The 15,386-nt window shown below is 39.8% G+C and overlaps 1 protein-coding gene and 1 long non-coding RNA gene across 4 annotated transcripts in view; one reads left to right on the top strand and one right to left on the bottom strand.

The window, feature by feature from the left end:
* LOC308626953 overlaps positions 1-15,386 on the top strand; it is a 786,846-nt gene that overhangs the window by 636,631 nt on the left and 134,829 nt on the right. The gene's annotated exons all lie outside the window — the stretch shown is intronic.
* LNX1 (ligand of numb-protein X 1) overlaps positions 1-15,386 on the bottom strand; it is a 126,314-nt gene that overhangs the window by 10,103 nt on the left and 100,825 nt on the right. For 2 of the 3 annotated variants that reach the window (XM_081252343.1, XM_081252345.1), the window contains exons 6-7: positions 6,780-6,914; positions 513-690 (exon numbers count right to left, since the gene is read on the bottom strand). In XM_081252343.1, coding sequence (XP_081108469.1) covers positions 513-690; positions 6,780-6,914 — 313 coding nt within the window. The remainder of the gene's footprint in view (positions 1-512; positions 691-6,779; positions 6,915-15,386) is intronic. The other variant, XM_081252344.1, reaches the window with a different exon arrangement.

Here is a 15,386-nt window from a genome sequence, read left to right as displayed (position 1 = left end):
CCCAAGTCACATAAGATTAAAGTAGTGAATCTACTTTATCATCAATGGGAAAGTACCTGGCTTGGTATTTTCACTTAATAAATATTCACTGAATCAAAATCTATCAAATTATTTCTCCTATCCAACCCATAAATGGAACGATTCATGAACAGTTTCATCACTGGATCAATCCACCAAAGAATTACTTAGAATGAATGGAACCAAATTATGCCAGTTAATCAAGGCAACTTGCTCATAACTGTAGCTCTTCCCTATTAGTTCTTGGCATTGTTTGCAGATACTCACTTTACCAGCAAGCAAGGTGGCCCGCATCAACCCACATGAACCAAGAGGGGTGAAACCCGGTCCAGGAACTATACTCAAACCAATCACGGTCAATGGGTAACAGATGCCCTGGCCAGATCACCCTCACATTCTCTTGTTAATTCTGGAAACAGTTACCTAACCCAGTAAGCCGCTAATTCCTTTTAACACTCTGCTGCCCCAGTACCTTAAGTCTCTTTACTTTTTACCTGTTTTTATTCTTCCATCTCTGCTTATGACTCCTCCGGGCTCAACACTGATGACATAGATTGGCAAATTCCACTCCCTATGTGATGCTCCCCCTGCAACGGTCATGCCGAGTGATTCACTGGGGTCTTTTTGGACACTTACCACCTTCTCGTGACAAGTGACCGCAGAGTGGAGGGGCTGAAGGCACAGACAGAAAAACAAATATAGCACATTTGTTCATAAGTGGGTTTGCATTTCTTACATACAAAAAACTACCAAGATTGCATAAATATATGATGGTGGTTCTTGGTTGTACATAGAGAGAAGGAGGGAGAGAGAGGGAGAGAGAGGCAGAGAACTCCTCACTTGGTCCTCACTCTCAACAGAGTTACATTATCCCAAATTCCATAGGCTGACTCAGAGAAAAGTTATATTCCAAATGGGAGAAGTAAAAAATGGGAAGAGGAATAGGTTGGAGACCACTGGAGAAATAGTAAGTATACAAAGTAAACTGCACCCAAAATTTTTCAGGTGACCCATTTATTCCTGATACAGTGAGTCAACATTTCGTAAAACTCTCGTCTTTCATGAACATCAGGAAGTTTTTCTAAGTTAAAATGTAACCATATTTAAATTAAATAGTTCCAGTTTAATTTATGCAGGTAATCAATTACAGAAATCCTCAAAGAAAAATAATGAATTTCCTAGATATTATACTCTAAAATCTCACCAATATCTAGGTTTGCCCCAGTTGACAACTTTACTCTTACTTTAGCAGTCCTAAATAATGTGCAGTTATAGCCTTTAATTTTATTACATAAAACATAATATATACATTATATAATACACATCGTAGACCAAATTTTCAAGAGCAAATTAATTGTGATTTGATTCAACAGCACTAGATTAAAAACGTTGAAGCCACATTCAACATTATCTTGAAGCAATAAGAGTAGGTCAAGGATACTGCTTTATCAATGAATATGTATCAATATATATTGTTCAAAAAAGTTATTCTCCTTCCTGCTTGGGCAGTGACCTAGGAGACTAGGTGGGCATTTGCACTGCAAATAAATACTTATAACACTTGATCAAACCTCAAAGAAGTCTATGGCTCAAAACATAGCTTAAGTTCTATCTAAAGAAAGAAAATTTAAAAACACATCTGACAAAAATAACCAAGTTACAGAACAAAATATAAGTATACTACCTTTCTTTTTTTTTTTTAAAAAAAAGGAGGGAAATAAGAATTTGTACTGATACTTGCATTTTCATAAAGAAATTCTGGAAGAAAAAGTGGTTTCATGGGGGTGGAGGGGGAAACTGGGAAGATCAGTGAAGGGTGAGAAACTTAATATATACTTCCCATTTTTTTAACCCTGTGAATATATTATCTATGCAACAAATCAAATGAACTATAATCAAACTTCTGTAAATTTGATGGTTGACATCATACAGAACTAATGCTTGCATGTACAGAATCAATTTTTAATGCTTCATTATGAAGCAAGCTAAGCCTAGGATTTTTGTGCATTTATTATCTGATGATTTCCTATGGTTTTAAATAACCCACGTCTGTTTTAATGGCCTTATTGTATACAGTAATGCCCTGTGACTGTATCCCTAGCCCTGAACATTGTGTTTAACACATTGATGATGGTGAGTACATGTTTGTCGAATAAATGGATAGATGAATTGCAAATTGCCACATTGTTTTTGATAGTAATAGAATAATAAATTGGAAATTAAGAATATAGCAAGGTATATGTTACAATCCGTACTTGTAAGGTCTGGGTTGTGTTTATATAAACCTTAGAACTTTGAAGTGCCCTGTAGAGATTGGTTGTCAGATGAAGGCTGTAAAACTGAAATGGGGCTTTCTTCAGAGAAAAGTTTCAAGACAAGACAAGCAAGTAACAGTATGAACATAGTGGTTCTATCATTCCAGCTGAGGCAAAGGAGTAGACTTGGAGGGGATCTCAAGATCTGTTCTTAGTACATGACTTTTCCTTTTTAAAAAGCAATTAGATTCAGGATGTCTCTTCCTTTAACCACAAATATCTCTCAAAAGATCCCAGCTTGGAGATGCAGGCAGTTCTGAAATGCCCCCAACTCAGGGCAAAGCTCTAAACCCAGAGACTCCAACAGGCTGCCCTGCTGCTTCAGCTTGTTCCTGGGGATATTCATAAGGCATTTATTCCCTGTGCTCTCAAAGAAGGGCTTAACTCCATTATTTCTAGGGGGCCTGGGGTATTGTAAGGGTAGTTAGTCAATCTCTCAAGGTGGTGCCTTATACACATATGGAATGCTCTGGAAAATAAGGACATCTTTTTTATGTAAATACACACACACACGCACGCACACACACACACACTTTATCTCTTCTTGAACAGCTGCCTAGTATTTCATTGTGTGAATATGCCATATCCACCATTAATGACCTTTTGGGTTTTTTACAGTCTTTCACAAAATTAAACAGTGTCACTGTGAATATCCTTAGACACACATATCTTGTGCACTTGTGTAAATATTTCTTCAGGCTAATGTCCTAGAAGTATAACTGCTAAATCAAAGAGCCTGAGCATTTAACATTTTGACAGATATTGATAAACTACCTTTGAAACAGCACTATCATTTATAATCTCAACAATACGCTGTGAAAATGCTAATTTCCCACAATTCATCGAGTATGGGGTTTTAGCAATACAGTATTTAGAATGTTTACCCAGGTGAAAAAAATTCCGATAATTTAATTGCCTTTCTAGTAGAAAGTTTGAACATCGTTTGTTGCTATTTAGGTTCTATATAATTTTTTTAAATTAACTAATTAATTTATTTATTTATTTTTGGCTGTGTTGGGTCTTCATTTCTGTGTGAGGGCTTTCTCTAGTTGTGGTGAGCGGGCCTCAGTGTCACGGCCTCTTTTGTTGCGGAGCACAGGCTCCAGACGCACAGGCTCAGTAGTTGTGGTGCACGGGCCTAGTTGCTCGGCGGCACGTGGGATCGTCCCAGACCAGGTATCAAACCCATGTCCCCTGCATTGGCAGGCAGATTCTCAACCACTGCGCCACCAGGGAAGCGCTATTTGGGTTCTAATAGTAATAAGCAAGAGATTTTATGACACTGTAATCACTCCAGGTTCCTCTGACTTCATCTATAAAATGGGTCAGAATGCCCACATACAGCAAACCTATGGCTAAAAGAAATGCAGTTAAATGGAAGATATGGCTTTTATCTGAGAATACTTTGGTTAAAAAATATGTTGCTAAATTCATGTGAAAGCAGCAAAATTACATATCCTGTGAAATATTCCAGAAGTTCCATTGGCTTCTCTCCTGCCACTCCAGTTAATAGGGAGTGTTACTGAGGCCTTAATTATTTTGTCATGAATAAATATTGCCTGAATAATGTACAGACTGGCCAGATACTCCTTTAGGAAAAGAAAAAAATTATTTGTTGTTTACTTCCATGTGTCAGGCCAGGCAAACCGAGGCTCACCATTAAAAAAAAAAATTTGATCAATGAATCACAACTGGCAGGAGAAAGATTGAGTGCTGAAACCTAGGATGTCTGACCCTAAATCCTTGCTCTCCCCTGTACACCGCTCTGCTTTTAGAGGTACCATTTAAACACGTGATATAAATTAATCTATCAAGTTTCAGGTGATGGTCAGAAAAACACACATGAAAGAATTAATTACCCAACTATTCCAGAAAGAATTTGTCTCACTGAATAGAGAACTCAAACCAACTTCAGTGCTGTCAAATAAAATACATGACATATAAGATTTGAATGCTGAAAGCTATGTCCTCCTGGCTGAAGAGATGTGCTGTCTATGCTTTCAGATACAAGTCCCTGGAGACAGAGTCTTTCCATCATACCTCCTCAGTGCTCACCAAGCAATCTTGCTGCACTGAGCACAGGGATGTTTTGTTGAGCAGGTACAGGCTCAGCATGAATGTCTGGGCTACCCCAAATCAAGGTGTCCTGTGCCTCTAACAGCCACTCAGTTCCCCACCAGAGAGAGATCCATGTTAGGGACAGAAAAACCCAAGTCATCATCCCTCGACACCCCGAACCCTTGACACCCAGAGTTGCCTAATTTTGGTTGAAAGAAGAAGAGCCACATACAACAGAGATCTTCTCTTCCACCCGTGTTCTGTTCCCACCCCCTTCCCTACTGTGGAGACCTCAGAATATTCCCTAATGTTTAAAAATATAATTTTTTATGACACAGTTCAAACTGATTAAAAAGTATCATGGGCACCTGAATACTCATCATTCAGCTCTTAAAATACGTTATGGAATGTTTGCTTTGGATTTTTAAAAGAAAACATTTCAGACGTATAATAAAAGTATAAAGATGAACATAATGACCTACCCGTGTACTCTGCAATGCAGCACCAGAAATACAGGTTCTGTGTGCAGCTCAAGTCCCTCTGTGATATTCCTCTGGTCACGTTTCCTTTCCTCTCCCACAGAGGTAACCACACTCCTAAATTTGATGCCTGTCCTTCTTTAACTTTTCAATTGGCTAACAACTTCTCTGTCTCACAAATCTTGGTTTGCCTTCTTTGGTATTTCTTTGAATCATTTAAGCTCCTGCTTTCAAAAAGCCATGTTGCTTTCTAAATAAAACTTTAGTAGGATCATAAAAAACGAAATCATCAAATGTCTATGTGTCTTAGTTTAATTTGAAATATGCCAGTGTGTGTGTGTGTGTGTGTGTGTGTGTGTGTGTTTGTACATTTCAGAAGGCAGATAGAACTATAAATTAAAATGAAAATACTTACAATTTCCCACTAGGCCAGTCTGTTATATATGTTTTCCAGGAACTGGACACATGACAGGAGGTTGCAGCGAACAAGTTATCAGATTACCCAGCTGTTTCCATGATGCATGATGGTTAGGCGGAAGGGATTATACAGCCCACAGTGCTGGTGGAAGCTGCATTCTTAGTGGTGTAATGACCAGAATAGAATATGGTCTAGTTAACTCAACTATAATTAGATTAAAACTTTAATTAATTGAGCTAATAAGCTAGTTTTCCATTAATAAACACCATTGGTTTAATTTAAACACTAATGGTATTTATTAGCAAAAAGACACCAGGGAGTCCTTATCCATAAAAGGTTTTAGCAGGAGGTACTTGGTTTTTCTAGATTGTTTATTGTAAATAAACCTGAAATTTATGGATTTATGGGGCATGGCTGTCTGACTGGCTGGAGAAAGGAGAGGTGGTGTAGCTTTGTAGGCTGTGCAGTTAACAGTATATAAAGCAGAGGTATTCCAAAATCAAAAATTTGAGTACTGTTTCTGTATCCACTGCTCAAAAACTCAAACTCATGAGTTATTCCAGACTGAAACACAGCCTTATGTAGAATGTAGGCATTCCTTAATCTCTGTTGCAAGAAGAATGGGCTACCTGTAAGATTTTAGTGACAAGTGATTTAATGAAACCAGGTCCCAGGAGGAATGATAGCTAGAAACTCATTGCCATCACAACAGGATGCCGAGCCACGGCTATAGGACTCTGAATTTGCACTAAACAAGGTTTGTGTTGCTTAGATACCCATCCAAATGGAGAGGTTACAGTATTACCTCTAATAAAAGCCATGACAGAAGTACATATTGTGCTGAGTCACCTCACTTAAAGATAGGCTACACTTTGCTGCCCTGAAGGAGGCATTCTGCCTAGAGATGCATTCTGCTTCATCCACAGTGTTTTAAAATTTTTCTGGAATTTAACGCCGTAAGGACACATGCTCTCTGGTTTGTCCCAATCCCAATTATTACACGAACTTCATGAACTAATGTTACATGAACTTCAAGTGTTTTTATTATCTTCCTGGGTCCTTCTTGCAAAAACAAACTTACTAAAGGGGAATCATTAATTTTCAGGCAGACTGGGAACTTCAAAAACTAGAAACCAAGCAAACCTTGTTTCATTTCGAAGTGAATGGGAGAAGTCCTTAAACCAAATGCCTGTTGGAAAAACACGACATCCATCTGGCTTAGGCTAGAAATTAGGTCCCTATATGAGGTCTGGTTTTCAAGATCAGGTTTCAAAACTCTCACGCACCTTCCTCTCTCCTGCTTGGATGAAAGACACCTGTTATCTCACCAGTTCTCGAAGATGGGATTTGGGGCTTTCCATTTTACAAGACAAGTCAAATAGTGTTTAAGTGATGAAGTCCAGAGGTGACACTTAAAAATGTTCAGGTATGCAGGCTTCCCAAGAAAGAGCTCCCTGCAGGAGCTGTGGACATACCCTGGCTGGGCCTCACCTTAGGAGTGTTGCTCCTGTCCTCTGACCCTGGGGACCGGCTGCTGCTGCTGTTCCAGCCAGCTTCCTGAAAGATGTCAGGACTCTGCTGCCGAAGCTGGCGGGACACCACGAGGTGAATGCGCCTTTCACTGGCCTGTGTGATAAGACACAGGTGTTAGCCACTCTGAGCTTCCATTCAAAGCACCCAGCACCAGTGGCTTACCAAGATGAGTTTGGTTTTACCTTTTTTTAATGAAAAAAAATTATTTCTAGTATTTTCCATGGCCATGCCCCCTTTGTAATTTAGCAATAACTTGAGTTATTTCCTTTATCCCTAAATCGGGTAATGAACGTCGCTTCAAGGGAAAAACTAGGGAAGGTTTGACTCATTCAACAGTCTTTGAAAAGATACTGTTGGACATTGCTACTTTATTTTTAATGAATGGGTTCCACTGCACACAAGCCATGTCTGTTGGACTTTCCAGCTAGAACAGAATGTACAGTGTAAAGTGGTAGCCCAGCCCAAATCCCAGATCGAAGGTCTAAGACCACAGGTAAACAATAAAGAAAAAGAAATGGAGTTGGTGGCAGCAACACTGCCACTGCAGGAAGAGGAATCCCGTGTCTGACAGTTTCAAACATTTGCGCATTGGAAAGGATGAGCGTTTCAGAAATCTGAGGATGACGGCAGGTTATAATGCAGCCTGATTAAACGCCTTTGCCTTGATCCTTTTTTATGTGGCAGCCACTAATTGTGATGACTAGTCCTTTCTGCTATGTCCCCTGACACTTGGACAGAGCATTGCAAATAGCAAATGCACTGATTATTAGGAAGGTTCATTCCACACCATAAATTTACCTATTGGCTCTCTGCCACAGATGAGTTTCACTTGTGTCTAAGGGTGTGGGTCATTATTCCAGAACTGCTGACTACTGAAGTTCCAGATCTGCAGGCCAGATAGACTAGACCTTGGACCTGTGAAACATCTATAACAAGGCTCCCTGATGGTCCAAGATGGCGTAGTCTGCTGACCTCCCTGTCACTTGAGTAAAAGCTGGCCGTGGCTAAGTCATGACTAGATTTGATTAGAAACCAGGAAAGGCTAGGTTGGAGGACAAGGAAGGCGGAGAAGAGAGGAATAAGTTCTAGGCGTTCCCCTCTACATCCCATCCCCCGACGGCTGAGCATCACAGCCCAGATGGACAGCGGCCTGCCTACCCTCTTCCTTCACAGGCATGGTTGTCATACCATGGACAAGTCAGGTCGTGAAAGGGGGCCATGGAAAGTCCACGCTCTTCTCCATGGGCTCAGACAATGGGAGTGGAGATATTCGCTTCCTGCCTCTCTGCAGCTTCGTTCCCATGACCCATAACTCACTCCCACTCTCCAGAACAGGGACCTTGTCTTAAAACCTTAAGCAATAAGAACCCCCCAATAAATCAAATCCCCACAGTTGTCCAGCCCAAATCTTCAAGACTTTACATTCTTATATTAATGTCTCTTCTCGGCCATCTCTTGAAGAAGCTTAGGGGTCATCAGTTGGGTGGCTGTACATTAGATGAATGTTTAAAAACACCTGCTAAAGTGCAGTGTCTACTGTAAACATCATGGTGGATGGTGGGCCAGGAGAGTTGACTCATTTCACATAAATGTAGGAAACGCTACAAAGAAAGTCTAAGTCCTTCGCTCACTCTCCTTCACGTCAAGCCTGATCATCACCTCTGCTGCCCTGCCCAGTCATCACTTACATACCCTTCCTCTGCTCATTTGCCTATCTTGAATTCCCTGGTGTCTCTCATCATATATAAAGCCTGTGTCAGAACAGGATAAAAATAACAAGCCCAGGAAACAATAATGAAGCAAGCTGACATGAAGAACTATGGTATTAACCAACTAAACTCAGTTCTCGGAAGAGTATTTTGTAATAACTGTCTCTTTCTTTATACCGTAGGTCTCACTTATCCAAATGAGGTTATCTCATTTGGAACTTTCTGAAGGAAAAATTACTAAAAGATAAGAAGTGGCAAACATTCAAGTCAAAACCTCAACTGCTGAGCCCAGATGTGTTCCTTATCTTCAGGGAAATTCCGACGTTTTGAAGGATCTCGGTGGTGGTGGTGGGTTTGTATCCAGGCCCACATGTTGCACCACGTTCATTCTGGACCGGCAGCAGTGGCAGGCCTAACCACCTCGTGATAATTGAGAAAATCTGAGGCTTTTACATACTGAATCAACTTGCTAGGCAAAATCCCAAATACCAAGAAGTAGCCTAAGAGCTATTTAATTCACATTTTCCAGCACGAATTTCACACTGGATTTTCAAATGCTGACTTTGGCGGGAATACACCCCAATAAATAGCCCTGGTATCAACTTACTTGGAAATAAATTCCCTGCAAGGCTGGATCCTCAGCTCTTACCAGCCACCTTATAAATTGCTCTCAGAGAGATTCTATTTGATGCTCTTTCTTACCGAGCATTTGAAGTTGAAGGTGGAAAATGGGCTAATGTGTTTATCCTGGCTCTAATTCTCAGGAACAGCTGGATTCAGTGTCGAGAAATGGCCCTTAGCACTAGATAGCCTTTCTTTCCACTGGTGTGAGTGTGGGGTGAGTGTGAGAAGAGGGGAGTCACAGAAAGACTGAATGAAGGAGAGAATGGCAGGAACTTGTTTATTTCATACTCACATAATCTGTGTCAGGAAGATGGGGGCAGCAGTTCTGTCATTTAAATAACAAACCTTGGGACTTCCCTGATGGTCCAGTGGTAAAGAATCCGCCTTCCAATGCAGGGGACATGGGTTCTATCCCTGGTCGGGGAACTAAGATCCCACATGCCACGAGGGACCTAAGCCCGCAGGCCACTACTACTGAGCTTGCGTGCCTCAACTAGAGAGGCTGTGTGCTGCAAACTGCAGAGCCCACGCGCTCTGGAGCCCGTGCGCCACAACTACAGAGTCCACGTGTCCTAGAGCCCACACACCACAACTAGAGAAGAGAAAACCCACACGCTACAACTAGAGAGAAACCTGGGCGCTGCAACAAAAGATTCTGCATGCCTCAGTGAAGATCCCGCATGACACAACTAAGACCGATGCAGCCAAAAAATAAACAAACAAACAAACAAAAAATAAATAAAAATAACAGACACTCGAAGAGGGAGCACAGCAACTTTCTTGCATTTCTTGGAATGCTATAATTTGGGCAAAAGGACTGTTTAACAATTGTGACTCTTTCAAGTGGCAGACCAGGCTATAGGTAAATCCTTTTTACTTTTTCCTCTCCTCTCTTCTCTTCTCTCCCTTAAACATTCTAGATTTTGATCTAGACAAATTCTGGACACAGTGGTTACCAGTTGCACCGCCTGGCTGCTGTATCGTTTTCTTTCTACTCTAAGAGCCCAAGCATTAACTCCCTCTTCTCCTTTCCTTGGCTAGGGGGAAGGGATTCTGATGGCCTCTACGTTCTCCCCTGTGGACCTCCGCTTGTTGGCAGGTCTCATTCTACAAACATTCTGTCCCTGTGGCTGACAGGTGCCTGCTCTGGACCAGCCACTGCACTAAGAGCCTTGGGAACATGGCTCCTGCTCTCAGGGAGATTGTTCTACTTCAGGGGGAGTCAGAAGCAGGTGCCAGGAAAGAGATATGGATAGCACACAAAGGAGTCTCCTGAGGTGGGACCAATTGCTTCTAGCTGGAAAAAAACAGGACAAATCTCATATTCAGAGAAAACCAGAGGGCTAAAACCGAGTAGCATTTCTCATGGAAAGGCTTGTCTTTGTTTTGTTTGATGACTTTCTCTCTGCTCTTTTGAGATTTGACTCAAAACTGCCTATAATGTTTATACGATGGGAGTAAGCAGAGGTCACAGAAGGCAGCCATAGGCCGGCAGCCTCATTTATATTTAGCCCATTTCAAAATAATACGATCCCATCTCTTACAGCTGGAAGGAAGAGTCTGAGAGCACTACACTAATGCCTCACAGGGCAAACATCTTCCATCGTGTTCAGCTTGGAAATGGCTCTTTTCTCTACAAAATCCACTATGGTTGATAAGAACTGCTCATATTGTCAGGATGCAACACGGACCAGAAGCTTCACAGAGAGACGTAAATCAAAGATGCCACTGCACAAGGGGCCAGGAGAGGCATTTTGCAGAGCTGTGCTTTGGAGCTGAGTGAGACTTTGTACCGACCCAGTGTTGCATGGGTCCATGAGGTGGCTGTTCAGCCAGTAATAACTAGGGCAGAGCAAGAGTTGATAGAGTACCTGTACTTCAAGGTGTGACCTAGCCGAAGGAAGATTGGAGTTAAACCAAATGTACTCTAGCATTTGCTGCTTTTTAACCATATATATATATATGCATATGCTTAAAAAACACATTTGGTAAACTGTAACTCATGTGGGTTTGGTCACTGCATTGATATATTAGCTTCAGAAAATATCAAGTTCAGAGCTACCACACTCATGCCCCCTCAATGCCACAGGGTATAGTTCTACACAAACACATAAAACAGAGGACTCCAAACTGACTGTTGGGCATTGAGATTGTGCTGCCCACAGCAGACAGACCATGTACACGGCCCCCTTTATGACATAGTATAGACCCGCTTGACTGGAGGTCCCTCTTCTTACAGAGATAAGAGCTGTAGTTGGATTTATAATAATAAGCTATTTACAGAGTTCGTCTCTACTTAGTGCTCCATCCATTAGCATCCGAGGTCTTTTTTTTTTTTTTTTACAAATAATTATAGTTTTATTTTTTATTTCTGAAGACACTGTAGTATATAATAGAATGTTACATGTCAGGTGCAAGATGCAATAACTCTTCCTATCCCTCTGAAGGAAAATCCCAGCCATAGGTCACTCTGTGGGAAGATTGAAAGAAATTGCTGCTATATAACTCTTCCCATGGCATTATAGTTTCTATCCTCAAGAGGTCATAGACTCCACTGTATTTGATAGACTCTGGGTCTAAGTCTGGCTCAGGTTGGAATCTGAGAGAGGGATTGTGATTTCTCAATAGCAGCTATAAGCCAAGAGAATTAACTGTTAAACTATGAAAAGCAATGAGAGTTTGGTAATTTTACTGAATAAAACACCAACACACTAACAATCAATGATTTTCTTATATATCTTTTTTTTTCAATGTAACAGTAGTGTTTTTTTTAAATTGCACATGTCTATAAACCTAATAAATATGTTTCCTCTTTTTTTTTATACATCAAGTTCTTATTAGTCATCCATTTTATACACATCAGTGTATACATGTCAATCCCGATCTCCCAATTCATACCACCACCACCATCCCCACTCCCCCTGCCGCTTTCCCCCTCGGTGTCCATACGTTTGTTCTCTACAACTGTGTCTCGATTTCTGCCCTAAAAACCGGTTCATCTGTACCATTTTTCTAGGTTCCACATATACACATTAATAAATGATATTTGTTTTTCTCTTTCTGACTTACTTCACTCTGTATAACAGTCTCTAGATCCAACCACACCTCAACAAATGACCCAATTTTGTTCCTTTTTATGGCTGAGTAAAATTCTATTGCATATATGTACCACATCTTCTTTATACATTTGTCTGTTGATGGGCATTTAGGTTGCTTCCATGACCTAGCTATTGTAAATAGTGCTGCAATGAACATTGGGGTACATGTGTCTTTTTGAATTATGGTTTTCTCTGGGTATATGCCCAGTAGTGGGATTGCTGGGTCATATGGTAATTCTATTTTTAGTTTTTTAAGGAACCTCCATACTGTTCTCCAAAAGGACTGTATCAATATACATTCCCACCAACAGTGCAAGAGGGTTCCCTTTTCTCCACACCCTCTCTAGCATTTGTTGTTTGTAGGTTTTCTGATGATGCCCATTCTAACTGGTGTGACATGATACCTCATTGTACTTTTGATTTGCATTTGTCTAATAATTAGTGATGTTGAGCAGCTTTTCAGGTGCCTCTTGGCCATCTGTATGTCTTCTTTGGAGAAATGTCTATTTAGGTCTTCTGCCCATTTTTTGATTGTGTGGTTTGTTTTTTTTAATATTGAGCTGCATGAGCTATTTATATATTTTGGAAATTAATCCTTTGTCTGTTGATTCGTTTGCAAATATTCTCTCCCATTCTGAGGGTTGTCTTTTCATCTTGTTTATGGTTTCCTTTGCTGTGCAAAAGCTTTGAAGTTTCATTAGGTCCCATTTGTTTATTTTTGTCTTTATTTCCATTACTCTAGGAGGTGGATCAACAAAGATCTTGCTTTGATTTATGTCAGAAAGTGTTCTTCCTATGTTTTCCTCTAAGAGTTTTATGGTGTCCCGTCTTACATTTAGGTCTCTAATCTATTTTGAGTTTATTTTTGTGTATGGTGTTAGGGAGTGTTCTAACTTCATTCTTTTACATGTAGCTGTCCAGTTTTCCCAGCACCACTTATTGAAGAGACTGTCTTTTCTCCATTTTATATCCTTGCCTCCTTTGTCGTAGATTAGTTGACCATAGGTGTGTGAGTTTACCTCTGGGCTTTCTAACTCGTATCATTGACCTATGTTTCTGTTTTTGTGCCAGTACCATATTGTCTTGATTACTGTAGCTTTGTAGTATAGTCTGAAGTCAGGGAGTCCGATTCCTCCAGCTCCATTTTTTCCCTCAAGACTGCTTTGGCTATTCAGGATCTTTTGTGTCTCCATACAAATTTAAAGATTTTTTGTTCTAGTTCTGTAAAAAATGCCATTGGTAATTTGATAGGGATTGCATTGAATCTGTAGATTGTTTTGGGTAGTACAGTCATTTTCACAGTATTGATTCATCCAATCCGAGAACATGCTATATCTCTCCATCTGTTGGTATCATCTTTAATTTCTTTCATCAGTGTCTTATAGTTCTCTGCATAAAGGGTTCTTGTCTCCTTAGGTAGATTTATTCCTAGGTATTTTATTCTTTTTGTTGCAGTGGTAAATGGGAGTGTTTCATTAATTTCTCTTTCAGGTTTTTCATCATTAGTGTATAGGAATGCAAGAGATTTCTGTGCATTAATTTTGTATCCTGCGACTTTACCAAATTCATTGATTAACTCTAGTAGTTTTCTGGTGGCATCTTTAGGATTCTCTATGTATATTATCATGTCATCTGCAAACAGTGACAGTTTTACTTCTTCTTTTCTCATCTGTATTTCTTTTATTTCTTTTTCTTTGCTGATTGCCATGGCTAGGACCTCCAAAACTATGTTGAATAATAGCAGTGAGAGTGGACATCCTTGTCTTGTTCCTATCTTAGAGGAAATGCTTTCAGGTTTTCACCATTGAGAATGATGTTTGCTTTGGGTTTGTTGTATATGGCCTTTATTATGTTGAGGTAGGTTCCCTCTATGCCCACTTTCTGGAGAGTTTTTATCATAAATGTGTGTTGAATTTTGTCAAAAGCTTTTTCTGCATCTATTGAGATGATCATATGGTTTTTATTCTCTATTTGTTTCTATGGTGTATCACATTGATTGATCTGTGTATCTTGAAGAATCCTTGCATCCCTGGGATAAATCCCACTTGATCATAGTGTATGATACTTTTAATGTGTTGTTGGATTCTGTTTGCTAGTATTTTGTTGAGGATTTTTGCATCTATATTCATCAGTGATATTGGTCTGTAATTTTCTTTTTTTCTAGTATCTTTGTCTGGTTTTGGTATCAGGCTGATGGTGGCCTAATAGAATGAGTTTGGGAGTGCTCCTTCCTCTGCAACTTTTTGGAAGAGTTTGAGAAGGATGGATGTTAGCTCTTCTCTAAATGTTTGATAGAATTCACCTGTGAAGCCATCTGGTCCTGGACTTCTGTTTGTTGGAAGATTTTTAATCACAGTTTCAATTTCATTACTTGTGATTGGTCTGTTCATATTTTCTATTTCTTCCTGGTCACTCTTGGAAAGTTATATACCTTTCTAAGAATTTTTCCATTCCTTCCAGGTTGTCCATTTTATTGGCATAGCATTGCTTGTAGTAGTCTCTGAGGATGCTTTGGATTTCTGCTCTGTCTGTTGTAACTTCTCCTTTTCCATTTCTAATTTTATTGATTTGAGTCTTCTCCCTCTTTTTCTTGATGAGTCTGGCTAATGGTTTATCAATTTTGTTTATCTTCTCAAAGAACCAGCTTTTAGTTTTATTGATCTTTGCTATTGTTTTCTTTGTTTCTATTTCATTTATTTCTGCTCTGATCTTTATGATTTCTTTCCTTCTGCTAACTTTGGGTTTTGTTTGTTCTTCTTTCTCTAGTTCCTTTAGGTGTAAGGTTAGATTATTTATTTGAGATTTTTCTTGTTTCTTGAGGTAGGCTTGTATAGATATAAACTTCCCTCTTAGAACTGCTTTTGCTGCATCCCATAGGTTTTGGACTGTTGTGTTTTCATTGTCATTTGTCTCTAGGTATGTTTTGATTTCCTCTTTAATTTCTTCAGTGATCTCTTGGTTACTTAGTAATGTAGTGTTTAGCATCCCTGTGTTGGGTTTTTTACGTTTTTTCCCCTGTAATTCATTTCTAATCCCATAGCTTTGTGGTCAGAAAAGTTGCTTGATATGATTTCAATTTTCTTAAATTTACTGAGGCTTCATTTGTGACCCAAGATGTGATCTAACCTGGAGAA

This window comes from Mesoplodon bidens (assembly GCF_964165515.1).
Source record: "Mesoplodon bidens genome assembly, chromosome: 1".
Classification (NCBI taxonomy): Eukaryota; Metazoa; Chordata; class Mammalia; order Artiodactyla; family Ziphiidae; genus Mesoplodon; species Mesoplodon bidens.
This window is presented reverse-complemented; position numbering and strand designations above follow the sequence as displayed.